Source organism: Oncorhynchus gorbuscha, linkage group LG14, assembly GCF_021184085.1.
Source record: "Oncorhynchus gorbuscha isolate QuinsamMale2020 ecotype Even-year linkage group LG14, OgorEven_v1.0, whole genome shotgun sequence".
NCBI classification, from domain to species: domain Eukaryota; kingdom Metazoa; phylum Chordata; class Actinopteri; order Salmoniformes; family Salmonidae; genus Oncorhynchus; species Oncorhynchus gorbuscha.
The window spans coordinates 67,485,485-67,509,104 of record NC_060186.1 but is presented as its reverse complement, the minus strand read 5'-3'; the positions used below and the strand labels follow the sequence as shown (position 1 = coordinate 67,509,104).

Genomic DNA, 23,620 nt, shown 5'->3' with positions numbered 1-23,620 from the left:
GGGGCTATTTACCAATAGACTAGCTGCTCAGATAGCAGATGTTTGAAGTTGGTGAGGGAGATAAAAGTCTCCAACTTCAGCGATTTTTTTTTTTTTTTTTTTTTTGCAATTCGTTCCAGTCACAGGCAGCAGAGAACTGGAACGAAAGGCGGCCAAATGAGGTGTTGGCTTTAGGGATGATCAGTGAGATACACCTGCTGGAGCGCGTGCTACGGATGGGTGTTTAATAATGTTTACATATCTTAAGGGTTTTCTAGTGATCAATTAGCCTTTTAAAATGATAAACTTGGATTAGCTAACACAACGTACCATTGGAACACAGGTGTGATGGTTGCTGATAATGGGCCTCTGTACGCCTATGTAAATATTTCATTAAAATATCTGCCGTTTTCAGCTACAATAGTCATTTACAACATTAACAATGTCTACACTGTATTTCTGATCAATTTGATATTTTTTTAATGGACCAACAAAAATGGCTTTTCTTTCAAAAACGAGGACATTTCTATGTGACCCCAAACCTTTGAACGGTAGGGTTTTTAACTCTGTGTTGCTTAGGACAACCTGCTGGCCAGCAGCCGCAGTGCAGAAACGAGGAATTCTGACCATTTTGAGCAGGAAGTAATGAGGTGAGGAGGCCTAGATATGTTTGACAGCCTGATATGGACCACAGCCAAACGGCAGGTCCGTTACTTCTCCTCCATAACCATGTGTCTCTGAACCATAAGTAGACGGGCAGGAGTCGGGACCTGTGACATCAGACCTAGGCTATATCTCATTTAGACAACACCCTGTGATGGTGTTTCGTTGTCCCCTCAGACTGTACTGGTAATATACAGTGATGCGAATTAGTTTCAATCGCTGTCGCTGTTGCTTACATTTTAGTAATTTAGCAGACTCTCTTATCCAGAGCGACTTACAGTAGTGAGTGCATACTGTTTCATACTGCTAAAACCAGATAGGTACAGTACTTTATTCATCCCTGATGGGGAATTTCATCACAAATCAAATTGGTCTGATTATTACATGGGCCACACATTATCTACAGGGAGTAGATCATGTTAAATCACCATGTTATGTCTAGGCCTCCTCACCTCATTACTTCCTCCATGTTATGGCTTCACATCTAATTGAAAGCTTACACTAAATAGGCCTAACATTTCTGCCTAGCTAGCATAGCCATAGTAGCCCCTACACAAGAAGATGCCTAATGGTGTAGATGCCCCCCCTCACACACATACTGAGACATGGTTCCTTTGTATCGCAGTGCGTTTGACATTCAAACAACACCAGAACAGAGGTGCTATTGAGGTCGATGTTGGAGGAATTCTACGCCTGGAGTCCCACGCAGTAATAAACTGGTAGTAAGTGTGGGTACAGCTGGGCAGGGCAGTGCACTCCTCTCTGTCCTATCTGGCTCTGAATACCACAGCAACCCTCCGTCTCTCTCACTGGCTGGGCTGACTGACTAAGGAACTCTTTACTTCTTGTCCCTCCCCCACACACGGCGTGCTTTCATTTTAAGGCTGGCACCATTTTGGTAAACAAAGTTCTTCAAAAAATAGTGGGCCGATGTCTAAAAATTAAAATGTTCCTTTGATGCCAATTAGGATTTGTTTCAAACTAATGGGCGATTCACAATATACACTGATTATACTAATATTGAGTTGCACCCCCCCCCTCCCTTTTGCCCTCAGAACAGACACAATTTGTTGGGGCGTGGGCTCTACAAGGCTCTACAAGGCTCTACAAGGTGTCAAGGGATGCTTGCCCATGTTGACGCCAATGCTTCAAGTTGTGATGTTTGCTGGATGTCCTTTGGGTGGTGGACCTTTCTTGATACACATGGGAAAATGTTGAACGTGGAAAAACCCAGCAGCATTGCATTTCTTGACCCAAACCGGTGCACCTGCCTAGCACCTACTACCATACCCCATTGAAAGGCACTTCAATATTTTCTCTTGCCCATTCACCCTTTGAATGGCACACATTCACAGTCCATGTCTCAAGGCTTACAAATCCTTCTTTAACCCGTCTCCTCCACTTCATCTACACTGGTTGAAGTGGATTTAACAGGATACATTTAAGGGATCATAGCTTTCACCTGGATTCATCTGGTCTCTCTGTCATGGAAAGAGCAGGTCTTCTTAATGTTTTGTACACTGTGTTCTCTCAATTACAATTAAAGGTCAAATACAGTGCATTTCAAACAGTCAGCAGTCGCACAAGCCCACGTGCCAATGAATAGCCAACTAATCTTTATATTTATCCACCTTGGATCTTTTTGCTAGACAACAAGGTAGAACAGTTGAGTTAGGAACACACACTTCTGTCTGTCTCCCAGCTGTTTGAATGGCATGCTAGACAAAACGGCATGCTAGACAAAACGGCAACTCGTCAGTGAAGAGCACTTTTTTGCCAGTCCTGTCTGGTCCAGCGACGGTGGGTTTGTGCCCATAGGCAACGTCTTTGCCGGTGATGTCTGGTTGAGGACCTGCCATACAACGGGCCTACAAGCCCTCAGTCCAGTCTCAAAGCCTATTGCGCACAGTCTGAGCACTGATGGAGGGATTGTGCGTTCCTGGTGTAACTCGAGCAGTTATTGTTGCCATCCTGGACTTGCCCCGCAGGTGTGATGTTCGGATGTACCGATCCTGTGCAGGTGTTGTTACACGTGGTCTGCCACTGTAAGGATGATCAGCTGTCCGTCCTGTAGCGCTGTTTTAAGCGTCTCACAGTACGGACATTGCCATTTTTTTGCCCTGGCCACATCTGCAGTCCTCGTGCATCCTTGCAGCATGCCTAAGGCACGTTCATGCAGATGAGCAGGGATCCTGGGCATCTTTCTTTTGGTGTTTTGCAGACCCGGTAGAAAGGCCTCTTTGGTGTCCTAAGTTTTCATAACTGTGACCTTAATTGCCTACCGTCTGTAAGCTGTTAATGTCTTAACCGTTGCACAGGTGAATGTTCATGAATTGTTTATGGTTCATTGAACAAGCATTGGAAACCGTGTTTAAACCCTTTACAATGAAGATCTGTGCCGCGGGGCGGCAGCGTAGCCTAGTGGTTAGAGCGTTGGACTAGTAACCGGAAGGTTGCGAGTTCAAACCCCCGAGCTGACAAGGTACAAATCTGTCGTTCTGCCCCTGAACAGGCAGTTAACCCACTGTTCCCAGGCAGTCATTGAAAATAAGAATGTGTTCTTAACTGACTTGCCTGGTTAAATAAAGGTAAAATAAAAAAAATAGGATTTTTATGAATTATCTTTGAAAGACGGGGTCTTTTTTTTATATATATAAGTCTTTGGCAAAAAAATTATGCTAGCGGTAACGCAATGTCCCTTGTGACGACCTGAGCTTTGATTTTCAAGAGATTTCTAAAAACATTTTCTGTTTGTCATTGTGTGTGTGGGTGGGTGAAGAAAAATATATATGTATTTCATCCATTTTGAATTCAGGCTGTAACACAACAATGTCTATGAATACTTTCTGAAGGTGCTGTATATGGCAATGTTCTACTCATAAGGAATGCTTATGACTTATGTCCAGTAAAAGGTGATGAGACCACTGTTTTTTAAAGGTTACCGTAATAGAGGATGAGTAGGATAGACATTGTCGCACAGACCCCGAAACACACTTGCCTTGCTACAGAATTAGATCCACAGTGTACAGCACTCCACTACTGTTGTGCTACAGTGAGTAGTATTTGTTGCTGTCCTCACGTAACATTCACCTCTGAGGTTAGACATGTAAACCAAGGCCAGATGTTAGGCCTACGTAGTTGCTATAAAAAGTCACATTCAGAAGGACTGTTATGGTTCTTCTCTCATTATGAAGCTAAAACTCCATGAAATTTTACCCTGATTGGGTGTTTTGGCTTGAGGGTGGTTTACGTTTTGAGTTCTTAGAATGGGCCAAATGTGGAATTTAACTTACTGGGGATTCGGGGCATGAATTCCCCTCCAACATAGATCTACTCACTGTACGTGATGGTTGTCCAAAGACGAGATGTTTGAATATGGTCTGAATAGTCGTTGTTGCTCTTGCCAGTCCTTCTACGAAACTCTTCCTAACAGAAGTTATTTTTAACTCGTGTTGATTTTATGTGCTCTTCCTTGGCTTTATAACAGGTTTTGTAGCCTTGGTTTGAAAAACTGAAAAATACTTTATTGTTGTTTGTGTATCTTGCTAGATGCTACTTCCATTTCTTCAGTAGTGGGGGAATATACAGTGTTTCATAACAGCAATTGAATACAGCCAAGGGAGATTACACTGACCAAGTTATGTCATCTGAATACTGCTCTCCTGACCGCCACTTCCTCTTTCATCCATTTAAGACTGTCCATACTGAAACACAAGATATCTTCTGTCTTTCTGTGTAGGGTGTTCATCCGTAACATGATTCATTCAATAGAGAAATGCACAAGAAAAACAATTAGCCCAAGCCCTTTGTCTACCATTACATAGTTTTAAAAGTTGGACGATTTACTCAGAATTGAGCATGATTAGAGTGAATAGAATATCATTACGGCCATAGTCAAAGTGTTTGCTGCTTAATAGAGCGGTCTCTGCTCCGAGGGCAAACCGCCGATAACTTTGAACATCAACTGACAGTTAGCTAGTGGCTGCAGGTTTGTGTGATTAACAGGGTTTTTCTAAATTAAATCTGCTGAATACAAATGTGTATGTAGATCTCGCTCTCTCAAAGCTAACCGACTAAAATGTATTGTTGAATACCTGATTCCCTAATAACGCACGGTTTATCCGCATGGTAGAATTCAATGGCAATAGTTCATTCTTACATGTTCTATGTTTGAGGTGCTTTTGAAAGAAAAAGTTGAATTGAAAACATTACTAACATTGTTGAATTAGTTTTTCATAATAGCAACCTAGGACTGATGGTTAGCTGTTTGGTTACCAAGGCAACTACTGTTACTATCTAGTAAATTTGCCAGCTACTTCAGTGGATGTTGAACACATTTCTAGCGGCAAATGTGTTAAATTATAGCCATGGTATTAAAGGGATAATCAGCTCGGGGCTCCATGCGTTCTCTGGAAAGTAATGCATCTCTGTGGAATTTCATTTCCACCTCGCTAGCTCATCGTGGAACACACCTTCCACGTCATTCATTCTTTTCCTAGAACTCATAGCCCCTTGTTGATTATCCCTTACATACAGTTGAAGTCAGAAGTTTACATACACCTTAGCCAAATACATTCAAACTCAGTTTTTCACAATTCTTTACATTTAATCCTAGTTAAAATGTCCCTGTCTTCGGTCAGTTAGAATCACCACTTTATTTTAAGAATGTGAAATGAAAAAATAATAGTAGAGTGATTTATTTCAGCTTTTATTTCTTTCATCACATTCCCAGTGGGTCAGAAGTTTACATGCACTCAATTAGTATTTGGTAGCATTGCCTTGAAATTGTTTAACTTGGGTCAAATGTTTTGGGTAGCCTTACACAAGCTGAATTTTGGTCCATTCCTCCTGACAGAGCTGGTGTAACTGAGTCAGGTTTGTAGGCCTCCTTGCTCGCACACACTTTTTCAGTTCTGCCCACAAATCTTCTATAGGATTGAGGTCAGGGATTTGTGATGGCCACTCCAATACCTTGACTTTGTTGTCTCTAAGCCATTTTGTCACAACTTTGGAAGTATGCTCTCATGATGCCATCTATTTTGTGAAGTGCACCAGTCCCTCCTGCAGCAAAGCACCCCCACAACATGATGCTGCCACCCCCGCGCTTCACGGTTGGGATGTTGTTCTTCGACCTGCAAGCATCCCTGTTTTTCTCCAAACATAACGATGGTCATTATGGCCAAACAGCTCTATTTTTGTGTCATCAGAACAGAGTACATTTCTCCCAAAAGTACGATCTTTGTCCCCATGTGCAGTTGCTAACTGTGGTTTGGCTTTCTTTATTATAGCGGTTTTGGAGCAGTGGCTTCTTCCTTGCTGAGCGGCCTTTCAGGTTATGTCGATATAGGACTTGTTTTACTGTGGATATAGATACTTTTTTACCTGTTTTCTCCAGCATCTTCACAATATCCTTTGCTGCTGTTCTGGGATTGATTTGCACTTTTGGCACCTAAGTACGTTTATCTCTAGGAGACAGAACGCGTCACCTTCCTGAGCGGTATGATGGCTGCGCGGTCCCATGGTGTTTATACTTGCTTGCTATTGTTTGTACAGATGAACGTGGTACCTTCAGACATTTGGAAATTGCTCCCAAGGATGAACCAGACTTGTGGAGGTCTACAATTGTTTTTGAGGTCTTGGCTGATTTTCTTTTGAATTTCCCATGATGTCAAGCAAAGAGGCACTGAGTTTGAAGGTAGGCCTTGAAATACATCTACAGGTACACCTTCAATTGACTCAAGTGATGTCTTCTAAAGCCATGACATTTTCTGGAATTTTACAAGCTGTTTAAAGGCACAGTCAACTTGGTGTTTGTTAACTTCTGACCCACTGGAATTGTGATACAGTAAATTATAAGTGAAATAATCTGTCTGTAAACAATTGTTGGAAAAATTACTTGTCATGCACAAAGTAGATGTCCTAACCGACTTGCCAAATCTATAGTTTGTTAACAAGAAATTTGTGGAGTGGTTGAAAAACCAGTTTTAATGACTCCATCCTAAGTGTATGTAAACTTCCGACTTCAACTGTAGCTACCCTCCACAATAAACAATTGTTCCAGTTTTCACTGTGAGTTTCTGAGTCTTCCCCTTTTTAAAGTTGCCATAGAAACTGCCCCTCAACATTGATTGACCAGGGCTAGGGCAATAGAAAGCCACAGATCTGGAGATTAAAATGGCGAGAGTAGCAAGTTGATTTTGATTGGTCCAAAGCACAGAAATGTCTCCTAATGTTACCACCTTCCCAACGCTGAAATATGGGAGATGCAACCAATCACTGTGCAGTCTAAACTAGCAACCGTCACAGCAAACTAACGTTCTTATTTAATCAACACTGTAAAGTACAAGCAGTTTAAGGTTGCAATATTGTAGAGAACGATTGAATGATAAATTGTATGTGATTCATAATGACATCTGCTAAATAACTAGGTGTGGACATTCATTTAGTAGCTCCCTCTTGAAATTAATCGTATTTCACTACTGGTCCCTTGTGGCTCAGTCGGTAAAGCATGGTGTTTTGCAACGCCAGGGTTGTGGGTTCAATTCCCACGGGGGACCAGTACGAAAATGTAAATAATCACTGCTGTAAGTCCTGCTAAATTACTATGTCTAATGTAGATTCTAGAGCTGTAAGTGAATGCCCTACACGGTGTGCTTCAACGTTAAGGCCTGCACTGTTTGGTAAACAAAGGAGGGGAGGGGTGGAGAGTCTAAAATTCTAATGTTTCCTTTGATGCCAATGCCATGACCCTTTAACTTCTAGTCAGTTTGTCAGATATCTCTCTCACGGACTACAGAACCACATGTGGGGGCTACAGTCAGTAAAGGTGTATACGTTTAGCACCAGCCTTTCATTTAAGTGCTAGTGGAGTGTGAGTAGCTGAGTGGCCTACAGAGGAGGCCTAGGCTGTGTGGCAGTTGGTCGGTCAGAAGCAAGGCAACCATGGTGATTGGGTGGGTAGGCAGGTTCCCCTCCCCAAATCATGAATAAATAAATACAATCTTTTTCTAATCTGGACAACTCAATTGAAATTGAATTGACCCTGAACACCTACTAATCCCCAGTTTGCAAATGGCTCAGAATATATTATCTGTCAATGTGTCTGGTAAAACATTGGTCAGATAAAAAATAAATAAGGTTCCTGATGAACAATTGTGCGCTTTCACACTAAATCTAATCTACTGTTTCAGTGGACTGAGATGAGACGGGCTAGACTTCCATGCTGTTTCAATGCAGTTTTGAGATTTGCTAGATGGCCTGGCTGAGAGCTGATCATGCGACGGTATGGCAGATGTCGTCTCTCTCTTTCACTACACCACAGGGGAAACACTTTACCCCCCCCCCCACGCATACATACACACATACATCCATCCATCCATCCCTTTCTCCTAATGAATTGGATTCCCAGGTCAAATCAGTTAGATCGTCAACAACAGACTGCCTGGCTGATATTCTATTCATTCAGGTCATTAGTACGGCCAATATTTAATGTGCATTTAAACATTTGCAATGACTATGATAATAAAGTCCTGCCATGTCAAGAAATCGTCTTCTTGACTCTGACAGAGCCTTTTAAGTACTTACTAGACCTAGATGACTCAGATGTTTTCTCTCTCTGTCTCTCTGAGAATTGTCTGCCTCTAGATCCTCACTGAAAGTGACAGAGAAACATGTTCCTCAATTGTCTCTTCTGCTTGTGGGATGACTGAAATGAAGTCCCCCCCCCCCCCTGGTCTGAATTAGAAGCAAGATAAGAGGGGATCTGTCTGGCTGGCTTAGAACGCCTACAGTAGAATCAGTGTTGAGTAGAATATCTGACTGAATGTCCTGCTTCCATTTCAATGAGTGGTGTGGTCTTGGGTGTTAATTCTTATGTAAATGTTGGATAGGAATCCATTGTTCTGTGAATGTCATCTCTCACAGAAGCGGGTGACTTGTCTTACAGGATGCCACCGAATCTGGTCTCTACAGAATTTCACAGCAGTCTTTGAAAATACTGTTAGCACCAATTCGCTTAACACCAATGAACCTTCCCTTTTTGCTAACAGTCACTGTGGCAGTGAGGAAGCCCTGAGGGGTTCCACTACAGAAGTACCATCTGCATGTGCTTCCCCCACTGTCCCAACAACCCGCGGTATCCATGGCAACAGTTTACTGGCCAGACAGCAGGAGGCTGCAGGCGGTTAGCAAGTGGTGTGTTCAGAAGGACTGAGGAGACTAGATGGATCACGTTGTCTGTAATTCCTGACAGGATAGGAGATCTGAAAGTTAGAGGTCAAGGACAACACCCATTCTTCACCGTGACACTACCACAGCTCCAGACTGACTGATCAATCAGCATCGCATTATCACCAGACTCATACTGGATGTCTTTCTGCACGATGACACTCCATCACATTTTTATCTAGATAGAAGCCTTAGCATAAACCCTGCACAGCACTAGTCTGTATGTCTACTCAGTAAGCAGGCTTTTCCTGTAGACGCCACTTCATCATGCTATGAGCAACACCACATCACTGTTAAGGGACTGGCCATGATTCGGCCTCCATTGAATGACTATGAGCAACACCACATCACTGTTAAGGGACTGGCCATGATTCGGCCTCCATTGAATGACCAAAGCCTTTCAGACCCTATCTCTTCTGACGAGATGCAACACTGGTCATTGGACTGGAAAATTCCACTCTGCTGGAAAAACATGTTTATTTTCTAGAACTCTGCATGCGTCCCAAATGTCTCCCTATTTAGTGCAGTACTTTTTTCCCTCCAGGGCTCTATGGACCTGGTCAAATGTAGTGCACTAAAAAGGGAATAGGATGCCGCCAATGTCTCTTGTCGATTCCAGTACCTTCTGTGTCTGTCAGCGGAAACGCAGACTGAATCTCTCCATTATCATTCCAGAAAGAGTGAGAGAGAGGAAGAGGCTGTTGGGTCAGTGAAGTGTGTATCACGTGCGTGCGGTGAGTAGAGGGGTGTGTAGCTTGGAGAAGACCACTTGTGTTAAACCATGGGGATCCTTGTGTGTGTCATGATACCACTCAGCGACGTCACTAGAGATTCATGGATAGGGCGGCTAAGCCTCTTTTAGGGGGGGTTGGGCATACTGCCCCAGGATATGAAAGCACCCAAAATGTCTTTTCATCATGTATTTTTAGTCACAACGGGTGTAAAATTGATCAAAATAAGGTTATTTTTAAAATTGTACCTGTCTCATAATTTGTTAGACACTAATCTAATATGACTTAATTCAATTCTATCCATCCAACAAAATGCACAAAAATGGCTGTACTATCGAGCCAAAATACTTTTAGAGGGAGAGAATTATACCATTAGCTAAAATCGTTATTTAAATTTCACATTTTTGTTAATTGTTGCTCAAAATGAACCCAATAATTCAGATGCATGGAACATCTTAAACAGTATCATCTACAATGGGGCAAAACTAAATTCAACTAATGAGCTAAATAAAATAAAATAAACTGAAAAAAGAATTAGGAGTAAGATCACAAACAAATATATTACAGAAATGCTCCTCCTGCTTCTCTCTCTTGATGCTTATTTTGTGGGTGGACACATCAAAGTATACCTCCTATTTTTAAAGATGGCAAAGCGGTCAATGATACTATTGTGGCTTAGTGGCCCAAGCACTTCACCCTGAGTGGACATGGCTGCAAGACTTGCAAGCCTTTTCTGACCCATTTGTCTTATGCAACTAGGAGTGCGGCTGACACAGTGCACTAAAGGACCTTTCACAGGAATTGTGAGGACAACCTGAATGATTTCCTTCAGAGAAGGAAACACATCATCATCCAGGAGGTTATGCACAGCAAGCATATCTTTGGGAGAGACATCCAGCCTCTCTTTTCTGGCCACAAACATCTCTTTCTGTTTTATCATCAATACCATAGTGCTTGGCAAACTCAGTTAAGCATGATGTTTCTAGGGAGTTTTTTGAGTTGGGGCTGCATGCCGGTAAGCCGTTGAGCAGACCTGCATCTACAGTCGAATCGCTGGTCAAGCTCACAAACCATCCTGCCCAAGCAGGGGAACAACAACTCTGTTTTCATTGTTTGGGAACATTACAATTCTGTGCCTAAACCCAAGGAGGTCTCCACCACAATCTCCTATTTTTCCTTTGTTTGCGCTTTCTTGCTGCATCTGCCTCTGGAATATTGTGAACTTCAGTGATTTGGTTCAGTCATAAAGTTCTGTGGCATCTGTGCGTTTGCCTATCAGTGTGTCACATACAGCTTGTTTGCAGAAACAAGCTTCTGACAGGTCTACAGCCTCTTTCTGGAGGAACTGATGAAGTCCCTCAGTTACAGAAAGGAGGGAATGAAACATCAGTAGTAAATACACAGTGGAGAACTGATGAAGCTTTGCTCTCAGACCAACAGCCATGGGAGATCCAGTGGCAGATAGACAATCCTAAATAACAGTTAGTGTCCAGGACTGCATTTCTGGGTCGCAGCTGGCTGCCCAGCGAGTGTTTGAAAGCTGTACAAGTTCAGCTGATGCTATTCTAAGTTTGGACTGAGCTTCTTTGAACTTGTGGTGGTTAACTTGGGCTGTACTGAAAAACAAATACACATTCTCTAAGAAACTGAAACTCAGCAGCCTCCAGAATAGCCCTGTAAGTATGACACAACACCAAATGAAGCTCATGAGCAAAGCAATGTACATAAATAGCCTCCAGATTCAGCACTCTGAAATGTGCTTGTACACCTCCTTTGGACCCACTCATGACAGTTGCACCATCATAGTGCAACGCACTTTAGACCTGCTACCCCCATCATAGGTCAGTGCAACGCACTTTAGACCTGCTACCCCCATCATAGGTCAGTGCAACGCACTTTAGACCTGCTACCCCCATCATAGACCTGCCTACCCCCATCATAGGTCAGTGCAACGCACCCCCATCATAGGTCTGTGCTGACCTGCTACCCCCATCGTAGGTCTGTGCAACGCACTTTACCTGCTGCCCCCATCGTAGGTCTGTGCAGGCCTGCTGCCCCCATCGTAGGTCTGTGCAACGGGCCTGCTGCCCCCATCGTAGGTCTGTGCACGCACTTTAGGCCTGGTCTACCCCCTGCTGCCCCCATCGGGTCTGTGCAACGCACTTTAGGCCTGCTACCCCCATCGTAGGTCTGTGCAACGCACTATAGGCCTGCTACCCCCATCGTGGGTCTGTGCAACGCACTTTAGGCCTGCTACCCCCATCGTGGGTCTGTGCAACGCACTTTAGGCCTGCTACCCCCATCGTGGGTCTGTGCAATGCACTTTAGGCCTGCTACCCCCATCGTGGGTCTGTGCAATGCACTTTAGGCCTGCTACCTCTCATTTGGAGCTGCTGTTGCAACTCATTTGCTATCGATTGGGCATCAAATGACTTGATTTCTGCTAGTACTAGTAAACGCTCCTTGACTGTGCCCTCTGTTACATACCCAACACAAACTGTTCAGACTGCCCATCCCTGACCTCATCCTCCATAATGGAATACATTCCAGACTTTGACATCTGAGACCATGGTGTCCGTAATCTCTTGAGCACAGCATTCGATCATGTCATTCTGAGATTCTGGAGAGAGAGATGTCACATTTGATGGAGTGTTGTACCTTTGCAGGAAAGGGAAAGAGTCCCTGTCTTCGTAACATTGAGGTGACCGCAACAATTCTCCTCAGATACTCCCTTCTCTCTGCAATATCACTTGCATGATTTAGATGCACTATCGTAAAGTGACTGTTCCACTGGATGTCATAAGGTGAATGCACCAATTTGTAAGTCGCTCTGGATAAGAGCGTCTGCTAAATGACTTAAATGTAAATGTAAATGCATGGGCAGATGTTAAAATCTGAGCAATATTCCCATGACTGCTAGTTGCCGGTTAGCTTTGCCATGCCACAACACTGTCTCTGTGTGTTGATGCCATTTCATGTTAACTGAAGATAAGCAATGCAACTTCCCCTCTAAATACACCTCTGCTGTCTTCAACCAAGATCTCAGCGATCACTGCCTCATTGCCTGTATCCGTAATGGGTCAGCGGTCAAACGACCTCCACTCATCACTGTAAAACGCTCCCTGAAACACTTCAGCGAGCAGGCCTTTCTAATCGACCTGGCCGGGGTATCCTGGAAGGATATTGATCTCATCCCGTCAGTAGAGGATGCCTGGATATTTTTTTTAAATGCCTTCCTAACCATCTTAAATAAACATGCCCCATTCAAGAAATTTAGAACCAGGAACAGATATAGCCCTTGGTTCTCCCCAGACCTGACTGCCCTTAACCAACACAAAAACATCCTATGGCGTTCTGCATTAGCATCGAACAGCCCCCGTGATATGCAGCTATTCAGGGAAGCTAGAAACCGTTATACACAGGCAGTTAGAAAAGCCAAGGCTAGCTTTTTCAAGCAGAAATTTGCTTCCTGCAACACTAACTCAAAAAAGTTCTGGGACACTGTAAAGTCCATGGAGAATAAGAACACCTCCTCCCAGCTGCCCACTGCACTGAAGATAGGAAACACTGTCACCACTGATAAATCCACCATAATTGAGAATTTCAATAAGCATTTTTCTACAGCTGGCCATGCTTTCCACCTGGCTACTCCTACCCCGGTCAACAGCACTGCACCCCCAACAGCAACTCGCCCAAGCCTTCCCCATTTCTCCTTCTCCCAAATCCATTCAGCTGATGTTCTGAAAGAGCTGAAAAATCTGGACCTCTACAAATCAGCCGGGCTAGACAATCTGGACCCTTTCTTTCTTCTAAAATTATCTGCCGAAATTGTTGCCACCCCTATTACTAGCCTGTTCAACCTCTCTTTCGTGTCGTCTGAGATTCCCAAAGATTGGAAAGCAGCTGCGGTCATCCCCCTCTTCAAAGGGGGGGACACTCTTGACCCAAACTGCTACAGACTTATATCTATCCTACCATGCCTTTCTAAGGTCTTCGAAAGCCAAGTCAACAAACAGATTACCGACCATTTCGAATCTAACCATACCTTCTCTGCTATGCAATCTGGTTTCAGAGCTGGTCATGGGTGCACCTCAGCCACGCTCAAGGTCCTAAACGATATCTTAACCGCCATCGATAAGAAACATTACTGTGCAGCCGTATTTATTGATCTGGCCAAGGCTTTCGATTCTGTCAACCACCACATCCTCATCGGCAGACTCGACAGCCTTGGTTTCTCAAATGATTGCATCGCCTGGTTCACCAACTACTTCTCTGATAGAGTTCAGTGTGTCAAATCGGAGGGTCTGCTGTCCGGACCTCTGGCAGTCTCTATGGGGGTGCCACAGGGTTCAACTCTTGGACCGACTCTCTTCTCTGTATACATCAATGAGGTCGCTCTTGCTGCTGGTGAGTCCCTGATCCACCTCTACGCAGACGACACCATTCTGTATACTTCCGGCCCTTCTTTGGACACTGTGTTAACAACCCTCCAGGCAAGCTTCAATGCCATACAACTCTCCTTCCATGGCCTCCAATTGCTCTTAAATACAAGTAAAACTAAATCCATGCTCTTCAACCGATCGCTACCTGCACCTATCCGCCTGTCCAACATCACTACTCTGGACGGCTCTTACTTAGAATACGTGACAACTACAAATACTTAGGTGTCTGGTTAGACTGTAAACTCTCCTTCCAGACCCATATCAAACATCTCCAATCCAAAGTTAAATCTAGAATTGGCTTCCTATTTCTCAACAAAGCATCCTTCACTCATGCTGCCAAACATACCCTTGTAAAACTGACCATCCTACCAATCCTCGACTTTGGCGATGTCATTTACAAAATAGCCTCCAATACCCTACTCAACAAATTGGATGCAGTCTATCACAGTGCAATCCGTTTTGTCACCAAAGCCCCATATACTACCCACCATTGCGACCTGTACGCTCTCGTTGGCTGGCCCTCGCTTCATACTCGTCGCCAAACCCACTGGCTCCATGTCATCTACAAGACCCTGCTAGGTAAAGTCCCCCCTTATCTCAGCTCGCTGGTCACCATAGCATCTCCCACCTGTAGCACACGCTCCAGCAGGTATATCTCTCTGGTCACCCCCAAAACCAATTCTTTCTTTGGCCGCCTCTCCTTCCAGTTCTCTGCTGCCAGTGACTGGAACGAACTGCAAAAATCTCTGAAACTGGAAACACTTATCTCCCTCACTAGCTTTAAGCACCAACTGTCAGAGCATCTTACAGATTACTGCACCTGTACATAGCCCACCTATAATTTAGCCCAAACAACTACCTCTTTCCCAACTGTATTTAATTTATTTATTTGTTTTGCTCCTTTGCACCCCATTATTTTTATGTCTACTTTGCACATTCTTCCATTGCAAAACTACCATTCCAGTGTTTTACTTGCTATATTGTATTTACTTTGCCACCATGGCCTTTTTTGCCTTTACCTCCCTTCTCACCTCATTTGCTCACATTGTATATAGACTTGTTTATACTGTATTATTGACTGTATGTTTGTTTTACTCCATGTGTAACTCTGTGTCGTTGTATCTGTCGAACTGCTTTGCTTTATCTTGGCCAGGTCGCAATTGTAAATGAGAACTTGTTCTCAACTTGCCTACCTGGTTAAATAAAGGTGAAAAAAAATGCCCCCCCATTTTTGCAGCAATTACTGACAAAAAAAATCTAATGTAATGTTTTTGCCAAGAACTCTACATGGAAAGCAGAAAGTTGTGTTTTTGTGGACAGAGTCCTCTACCCAATTGTATTTCTCAAACCAGCAGTGCTGAAATGCCCTTTTCGGTGTGGGTAGCTATTCAGCTTCACTTGTTTGGGTGCCCAGTGTCTGTCATCTAAATCGCTCTCATTTCTGGAAGGAGTTGCTGCAGCGGCTGTTTGTTCTGGATGGATTGGCCCTCCCTCTCTGGATTTCTGGATCTTTTGTTCTCTCTCTGGATCTGTTTGTTGGCCCTCCCTCTCTGGATCTGTTTGTTGGCCCTCCCTGTCTGGATCTGTTTGTTCTACCTCCTCTCTGGATCTGTTTGTTCTACCTCCTCTCTGGATTTGTTTGTTCTACCTCCTCTCTGGATCTGTTTGTTCTATCTGTTTGTTCTCCTCCCTCTCTGGATCTGTTTGTTCTACCTCCCTCTCTGGATCTGTTTGTTCTACCTCCCTCTCTGGATCTGTTTGTTCTACCTCCCTCTCTGGGATCTGTTTGTTCTACCTCCCTCTCTGGGATCTGTTTGTTCTACCTCCCTCTCTGGGATCTGTTTGTTCTACCTCCCTCTCTGGGATCTGTTTGTTCTACCTCCCTCTCTGGGATCTGTTTGTTCTACCTCCCTCTCTGGGATCTGTTTGTTCTACCTCCCTCTCTGGGATCTGTTTGTTCTACCTCCCTCTCTGGATCTGTTTGGCGGTCCTCTGGGCTTGCATGTTGATCTCTGCCTTGCATGACCCTTTTAAGATATCATAACATAATTTATTTATGCCTAACGAAAGTAAGACATATGCTGTACAAATTTAACTGAAAGATGAATCAGTTTAAGTTTTAATTAGTTTGTTTGAACTGGTAAAATCTTAATTTCTCATCGGATTGGCCTTCGGCAGAGCTGCTGTTAGTCGTTAGCTAGCCTACATTTGAGAAATTGAGGATAATACAATGACATTGTGATCAACACTGTCACCTTTTCTACACATGACCTACTAATAATTGTTTTGCAATGGCCTACTGAATGAAAGCAATTGAGTATAACAAGATATATGCATGATGTTACGTCATCTGTCTCATTTATAGCCTGGCACAGATGGCAAATCTACATTTAAATACAACGTTAACTAGATATCATCGCCACGTAACTTATGTTGAATTTAAAAGTTACCGTTAGTTAGCTCGCAACATCTATTACACTGTAACTTGACTCACATAAAAACGTATTGGTTAATAACAAAGTTTTGATGATGACCGAAGTCTGTAGCAGTGAATACTCTCTCTGTTCTAACTTACCACAAATTCACATCGTAGCTTATCTGCATGAATCCGTCCTGTCAGAGCATTTTCCTGTCAGTATACTGTTAGCTAGCAGTCTACTGCCACAGCAGGAGCTAACGTTAACCAAAATGTTAGCTACAAGTAGACCTAACTGTCACTAGCATGCAGCAGCCTCTGCAGCAGCACCCCCCAGGTCCTAGTGCCTGCCCGGTAAGAAGATTAAGATGCGATGGAACTGTTCACGGGAAGAAAAAAATCACACAAAATATATTGCTTTATTTAGGGGGGGCAAATTATTATTTTAGGCCTAGTGACGTCCCTGATATCACTGCAAAAAATTAAATCATATTAGCCAAAGTCTAATATGGCACATGATCCAGACAGATAAACTCAGCTACTGTTCAATCGTCAGGCATGTTTTGCATTCAATATCATTCATTACATTAGACATTTTCTACATCAGCCATGTATGCATTCATGAATCAATTATATAATACATGTTTACTTAGATTTGTAAAAACAAACTACATAACAATATAATGGTAATAATTGATTTGAATGGTACATCTCTATTGTACCATTCAATAGAGATGTAGCCTTGGTCTATTCACAATACAGGTGAAGGCATATTCAATAGGAGTGTGTGCATGCATTGAGTTATTGAGCTAGTTTTGGCTGATTTCATCTGGCTACAGATGACACAATTTGAAACCCTTCCATTTGGGACTTACTTAATTGAACTGATCAACAACCTTTGCATGAAGGAAGCTTATTTTGTAAAAGTGTGCGCTGTCTCTTTAACCAGTGATGGCTTCAGGAGGCAGTCAGTTTGCTGAGGCAATAGATGGGTTAGCTGACAGCGTCACTATAACGATGTGCACGCTTCCATGGGGCAGAAGTCAGCATGTTGTGATGGCCAGATTGCTACAAGAATGACAAACTGCCATGTGGGGAATCGTAAGTGACTCGTTTCACTTTGTTTCATAATGGTCTTGATACCATGTCCTGTTTTGACTGATTTCATATCTATGCTAATATTGCAAAACATTTGCTAGCTAGCTAACCAGCATCTGTAACGATGTATTTGAGACAAGTGCTCATTTTGCAAATGCATTTGTTTTCAATAAATATTGAAGACAAATAACTTACATGTTGTCAACAATCTAACCCTGCCCCATCTGTTTTGCCTCATAGTTGCGCACGGGTCAGTTTTGTTGCAACCAACCTGTCTATTTTATTTATTTCACCTTTATTTAACCAGGTAGGCAAGTTGAGAACAAGTTCTCATTTACAATTGCGACCTGGCCAAGATAAAGCAAAGCAGTTCGACACATACAACGACACAGAGTTACACATGGAGTAAAACAAACATACAGTCAATAATACAGTATAACAGCTGGGTATATCAGACCGTATACCACAGGTATGACAAAACATTTTTTACTGGTCTAATGACGTTGGTAACCAGTTTATAATAGCAATACGGAACCTCAGGGTTTGGTATACTGTATTGCCAATATACCACAGCTAAGGGCGTTGCGTCGTGCCTAAGAACAACCCTTAGCCGTGGTATATTGTCCGTATACCACCACACCTTGGGCATTATTGCTTAAATAACCTTTGGGAGTGATGTGAGAGAGACCGATTTAAAAAATGTGTTTTTTTAAAGTGAACAAGTAACGTTTTGCTGGCAATTAGCTTTGAAATGGGATTATTTTCTTTCTGGTTTCATACACGCTATAAGAGACACATCGGCTACGCTAATAGACAGTTGATCCGTGAGACATTTGACAGAAGTACCGTAAGGAACAAAAATACTAGTACCAAACTGTTTTTCTGAAGTTTTGGTATACTGTGTGTGTGTGTGTGTGAATAAAAGACCAGTCATGTTGAACCATGGGGATCCTCCTGCGCTCCACTAATGACCATATAAGGAGTGCTGCTCAGCTCCACCACTGCAACAATCCCCATGGGACGAGACCAGCCCTCCCCATCCATCCCTGCATTCATCCTCTTCCCTCGCTCCACAGCCAGGCAGGTTCGGTGGAGGGAGTGAGGAATATTTTCTGTGACAGATGGGAATTGATGTAGAAGGATCAGATATGTCTCTTTCTGTCCACTCCAGAGTGATAAAGGTGTATTGTGACCCACCAGAGCATTGGAGGCTAAGGGGCTGTCATTAGGACCAGAGGCCCTAAAGCAGAGCTATAATCTGGGGCCGCCTTAGGACAGGACCTGGTCTAAGGGAAACCCAGTAGAGCGAGGTGTGTGTGTGTGTGTGTGTGTGTGTGTGTGTGTGTGCACTTAAGTGAACAATGCAAGTCATCTCAGTGAAACCAGGTCAGCACGCCTCTCCTTGGCTGGACTGTGTGGACAATCTTCAGGGTTGTCCAGTTGATTTGCACCTCCTCTTTTCTGATGACTTCATTTCCCTGCCTACACATTGGCACACAGTAGTGGGAGAAAAATGGTTGCTTGTGTTTGACTGCTTTTGAGGATTTTTTACAAATGTCAGCTACATAACATGTAATGTGGGTATTGGGGATTTTAAAAAACAAGAACATTTTGTACTTCCACATTTAGCTACTCCTGCACATCTGTCTTTTTGTCTAGCCTGATATCCATGAACATTACTCAATATTACATTTGTCAGATCTGATGGTGAACAAGACAAACAGTCATGGATCTCAGAATGTTGATCTTTCCTGGCACATTACTGCTGTGTGTTACTAGTCTAGATGCCCAACGCAGTCATAACACTAGGCCTGGGACAATACCAGTATCACCATGCCAGTTAGAATCGTGGCAAGGAAACAAAAACACAACACACAGTGGCTTTAACTCATTCAGGAAAACAAACATGTTGTCATCCAGAGGCACATTTGATTTATTTTCCAATCTATAGCACACAATTTTACACACAGAAGGTTTTTAAAGTACAAAAGTGTCTGCTTCGTGTTTTTCCTTTTTGCCATGGAAAAAAAATTGCGATACTGGTATCATCACTGCCATACGCAACACAGGACCTTTTTGTTTTGAAGTATCTTTTTACAGTAAGCCTATGCCATGCCTATTTTTACAGTAAGCCTATGCCATGCCTATTTTTACAGTAAGCCTATGCCATGCCTATTTTTACAGTAAGCCTATGTCATGCCTCTTTACAGTAAGCCTATGCCATGCCACTTTTTACAGTAAGCCTATGCCATGCCACTTTTTACAGTAAGCCTATGCCATGCCTCTTTACAGTAAGCCTATGCCATGCCTCTTTTACAGTAAGCCTATGCCATGCCTCTTTTTACAGTAAGCCTATGCCATGCCTCTTTTTACAGTAAGCCTATGCCATGCCTCTTTTTACAGTAAGCCTATGCCATGCCTCTTTTTACAGTAAGCCTATGCCATGCCTCTTTTTACAGTAAGCCTATGCCATGCCTCTTTACAGTAAACCATACAGGCCTGCAGTATGTGGGACAAATACAGAGTGACATTGTTGCTCTACACATTTGAGTCATTGCTCTGTGGCAGTCCCTGTAGTTGTGATAGGCCTCATCGTGTGTGTGTGGGCACGTGTGCTCTTTCCCTGCGGTCTGGGTTTTCAGTAGGCTAGGACTTGGAAGATGTCACTGCTGGATATTTAATAGCCCAGTTAACATGGGACAGCTGAGAGATGCGTTGTTAATTATCGTGCCTCCGCCTGCCGCTTTGTTGTTTTAGAATGGCGCTATGACTTTCACTCCTGAATAATTTAGGTACGTGTTCAACCCAGGAGACAGTTGATAAACGGAATCCTAGTACTGTTCGTTGTTGGGACACACAGACGTACACACATAGTCAGAGGCACAACGAGAACAATATGGTCATACGTACCCTTCACTGTTGATCTAATGCTCATTGACAGTGCTTACTTTTGGATGTTCAAAACTCTGTGCAAGACAATGAGATGGTGACAAGTGTTCTGGATTGTTTTTCAGAAACCAAGAAGAAGTGGATGCTCTAGAAGGGAAGCAAAGTCCTCTTCCAGAAACGGTACAGTAACACATTTCTTCATCACATTGTTTAGACGTGCCTGGATTCATAGTGTCAGAGTAGTTGTTATGCAGATCGAGGATCCGTTTTGCCTTTTAGATCAGAAAGATGTCATGGTAGCCTAGATTAGCACTGCTACTCTGAGGCTTGGTGAAACCTGGCCCTAACCACAGCACCGCACTTTACTCATTCAGTGATGCGTAACAACCCTGTAACAATGATCATGATAACATGGTACTTATCGCTAGTCTAAGATTAGCCTCGATTTGTTATTTCAAATACAGGACTTTCTTTTTCAGTCTGTTGACATGTTGTCACAGCTTTAGGGTAATGAAGACCGAAACATGTTTATGAGGTGGTTGATCAGACCCAGGTGAAGCTTTACTCCTGCAGTAAAATCCACAAACCCAAGTCCATATCATGTTTAAGGCCAGGGTCAGATTCAGTAGAGCAGTTTTGCAACAGTAGAATATAAATCTACCTTCTTATTGCACAAGTTTACTGTTGCACATCCTCAGCTCTATAACACAACATGGGAGTAGGACTGTTGGTCTGGGCAACCACCCGTCAGGGTTTAGTTAGTAACTTAAGACCGTTATGAAATATGTGCACCAAAATGATTTCCTGGTTTCAATCCAGAGCAGAATATGTTGTGGTTTGTGTTGTTTTCTCTGGACTCGCTCTTTTCCCCAACGGAGGTTGTTTCAAATCTTAACGCAGCGAGAAAAGCAGTTTTAGCATGCTGCTCGTTTGGACTTCAAGTGCACTGAGCGAGTTTAATTACAAAGCACAATGCGTGATGTATATCTCTCCGTTTCCACAACAGGAAAGTATTGTGGAACGTATTCAGCACCTCTTTACTGAGGAATACAACTCTGTCACAGCAGAGAGATTAAGTAAAACAACCATTTAGACAGCAGTATTCACACAATGGCTCTTTTCATAAAGCTGGTGAAATATGAGCTCTTTATGGAGGCATTGGGTTTCCAGGTTGACCCAGTCCAAGACAGGAATCACAGAAAAATTCAATCATTGGTTTTCAGGTTAAAACATGCAGGTAAATAGTTATGAAAGTGGAATCAAGCCATCCTGAATCCCCCTGCTCTACATATGTACCATTCTGTCAGAGGCTTCTTAGGGTTACGCTGGGAAGGTCTTCTGAAGACTTCCACAGACACATCCCGACCGCCAAGGAGTCATTCATTATTACTGTCAGTTCACTGCAGAGGCAGGTCAAAAGGGGGAGGGAGAGTGTGTGTTTAAACATGTCATATTCCCTGGTTTTTCAAAGGAATTTGAATAGGAACATGTTTGTTTGTTTGTAGTCAGTGTTCCTGACGTTAGGCCTTCTATGCAGACCATTTCAGGTCATATTGAGGCCAGATACCATGGGTATTTATCGTGCTACCAGCCACTTTACCCCCGTGTACATGTACACCTTTCTCCCTCCGCCACTCCAGTATCCCTGCACATTGGAGTAATGGTACAGCCACTGACCTGAATGGGAATACTTCTCATTAGATAAGAATCTATTTTAACACTTTTATTCTGCATTGTTGGGAAAGAGCTTGCAAGTAAGCATTTCACTGTACTGTTTTCCACCTGCAGTGTCCGGTTCACGTGACAAAAGTGAAACTAGGCACCCTAAAGGTGATTAATAGTACACTAATAATACAGCTAGTCAGCACATTGTTGTTACTATGGTGATACCCACTACCCCCTCCCCTTCTCTGAATTATTAGCTTGTGCTTGTTTAGACTGGCCCTGGGCCTGGACTTGTTGACTCTTCATTTCTCTGTGCGACACATGAGACTGAGACGGGAAACGCTAGTGAATATCCACCATCTAACTGATAACCGGCCAGCCAAGCAAGGCAGAAACCCCATTGTCTTCCACGTCCTCCTCTGCCTCTTTACCAGGCCTCGCTAGGATGACTGCAGGGCTCTCCAACTCTCGTTCCAGAGAGGAAACAGAGGGTACAGGCTTTTGTTCCAGCCCAGCACTAACACGACTGATTCGTCTAATCATGTTCTCAGGAATCTTTACAATTGAGACCACGATTGGATGAATTAAGGTATGGATGGTGGAGAGAAGCAAACCTAGTGGTATACTCTAGTATAGCCTGCCCTATTCACGGAAGGACTAGATTGTACTGGGAATAAGCACCATGATGCAACACCACCCCCTAGCAGCAAAAGTGGTGCTCTATTTTTGAATTGTAGTATGATGGCTCTCATGCAGATAGGTGCATTTAGTTTTTTATTTCCATATTTTCTGTGGATTACATTCCCAGGAATATGTGAGGGGCTAAAGATGGCAAATGGAGTATTGACCGGTGGACTTACACTGCCTTCAGAAAGTATCCAGACCCTTTGACTTATTCCACATTTTTGTTGTTACAGCCTGAATGCACCCATCTACACACACTACCCCGTAATGACAAAGTGAAAACATGTTTTTAGAAATGTTTGCAAATATATTGAAAAAAATAAATACAGAAAACTCTTTATATAAGTACTCAAACTGCTTTGCTATGACTCTAAATTGAGCTCAGGTGCATCCAATATCCTTTGATCATCCTTCTTTCTTCAATTGTTTGGACATGATTTAGAGAGAAACACACCTGTCTATATAATGTCCCACAAATGAGTGTATGTCATAGCAGAAACTATAGTCCATAGATCTCCTAGATATAATTGTGACTAGGGATATATCTGGGGAAGGGGAGGAATCCATTTCCAAAGTGATGAAAGTTTCTAAGAGCACAGTGGGGAAATTGAAAAAATATGGAACGACCCAGACTCTGGGCGCCCGACCAAACTGAGCAACCAGGCAAGAAGGACCTTAGTCAGGGAGATTCTGTGGTCTGATGAGACAAACTTTGGCCTGAATGCAAAGCACTATTCTGGAGAAAACCAGGCACAGCTAATACCATCCCTACCATGAAGCATGGCGTTGGCAGCATCATGGTATGGGGATGCTTTTCGGAGGTAGAG

The 23,620-nt window shown here is 43.2% G+C and overlaps 1 protein-coding gene across 7 annotated transcripts in view; it reads left to right on the top strand.

The window, feature by feature from the left end:
- The window catches only part of LOC123995323 (CYFIP-related Rac1 interactor A-like), a 45,586-nt gene that overhangs the window by 11,713 nt on the left and 10,253 nt on the right, over positions 1–23,620 (top strand). For 6 of the 7 annotated variants that reach the window (XM_046298863.1, XM_046298865.1, XM_046298861.1 and 3 more), the window contains exon 2: positions 20,570–20,624. Coding sequence is in view for 1 of the 7 variants with exons in the window: in XM_046298867.1 (XP_046154823.1) it covers positions 17,547–17,558; positions 20,570–20,624 (67 nt within the window). In the remaining 6 variants the exon portion in view is untranslated. Of the gene's footprint in view, positions 1–17,531; positions 17,559–20,569; positions 20,625–23,620 lie in introns of those variants that run through there. The other variant, XM_046298867.1, reaches the window with a different exon arrangement.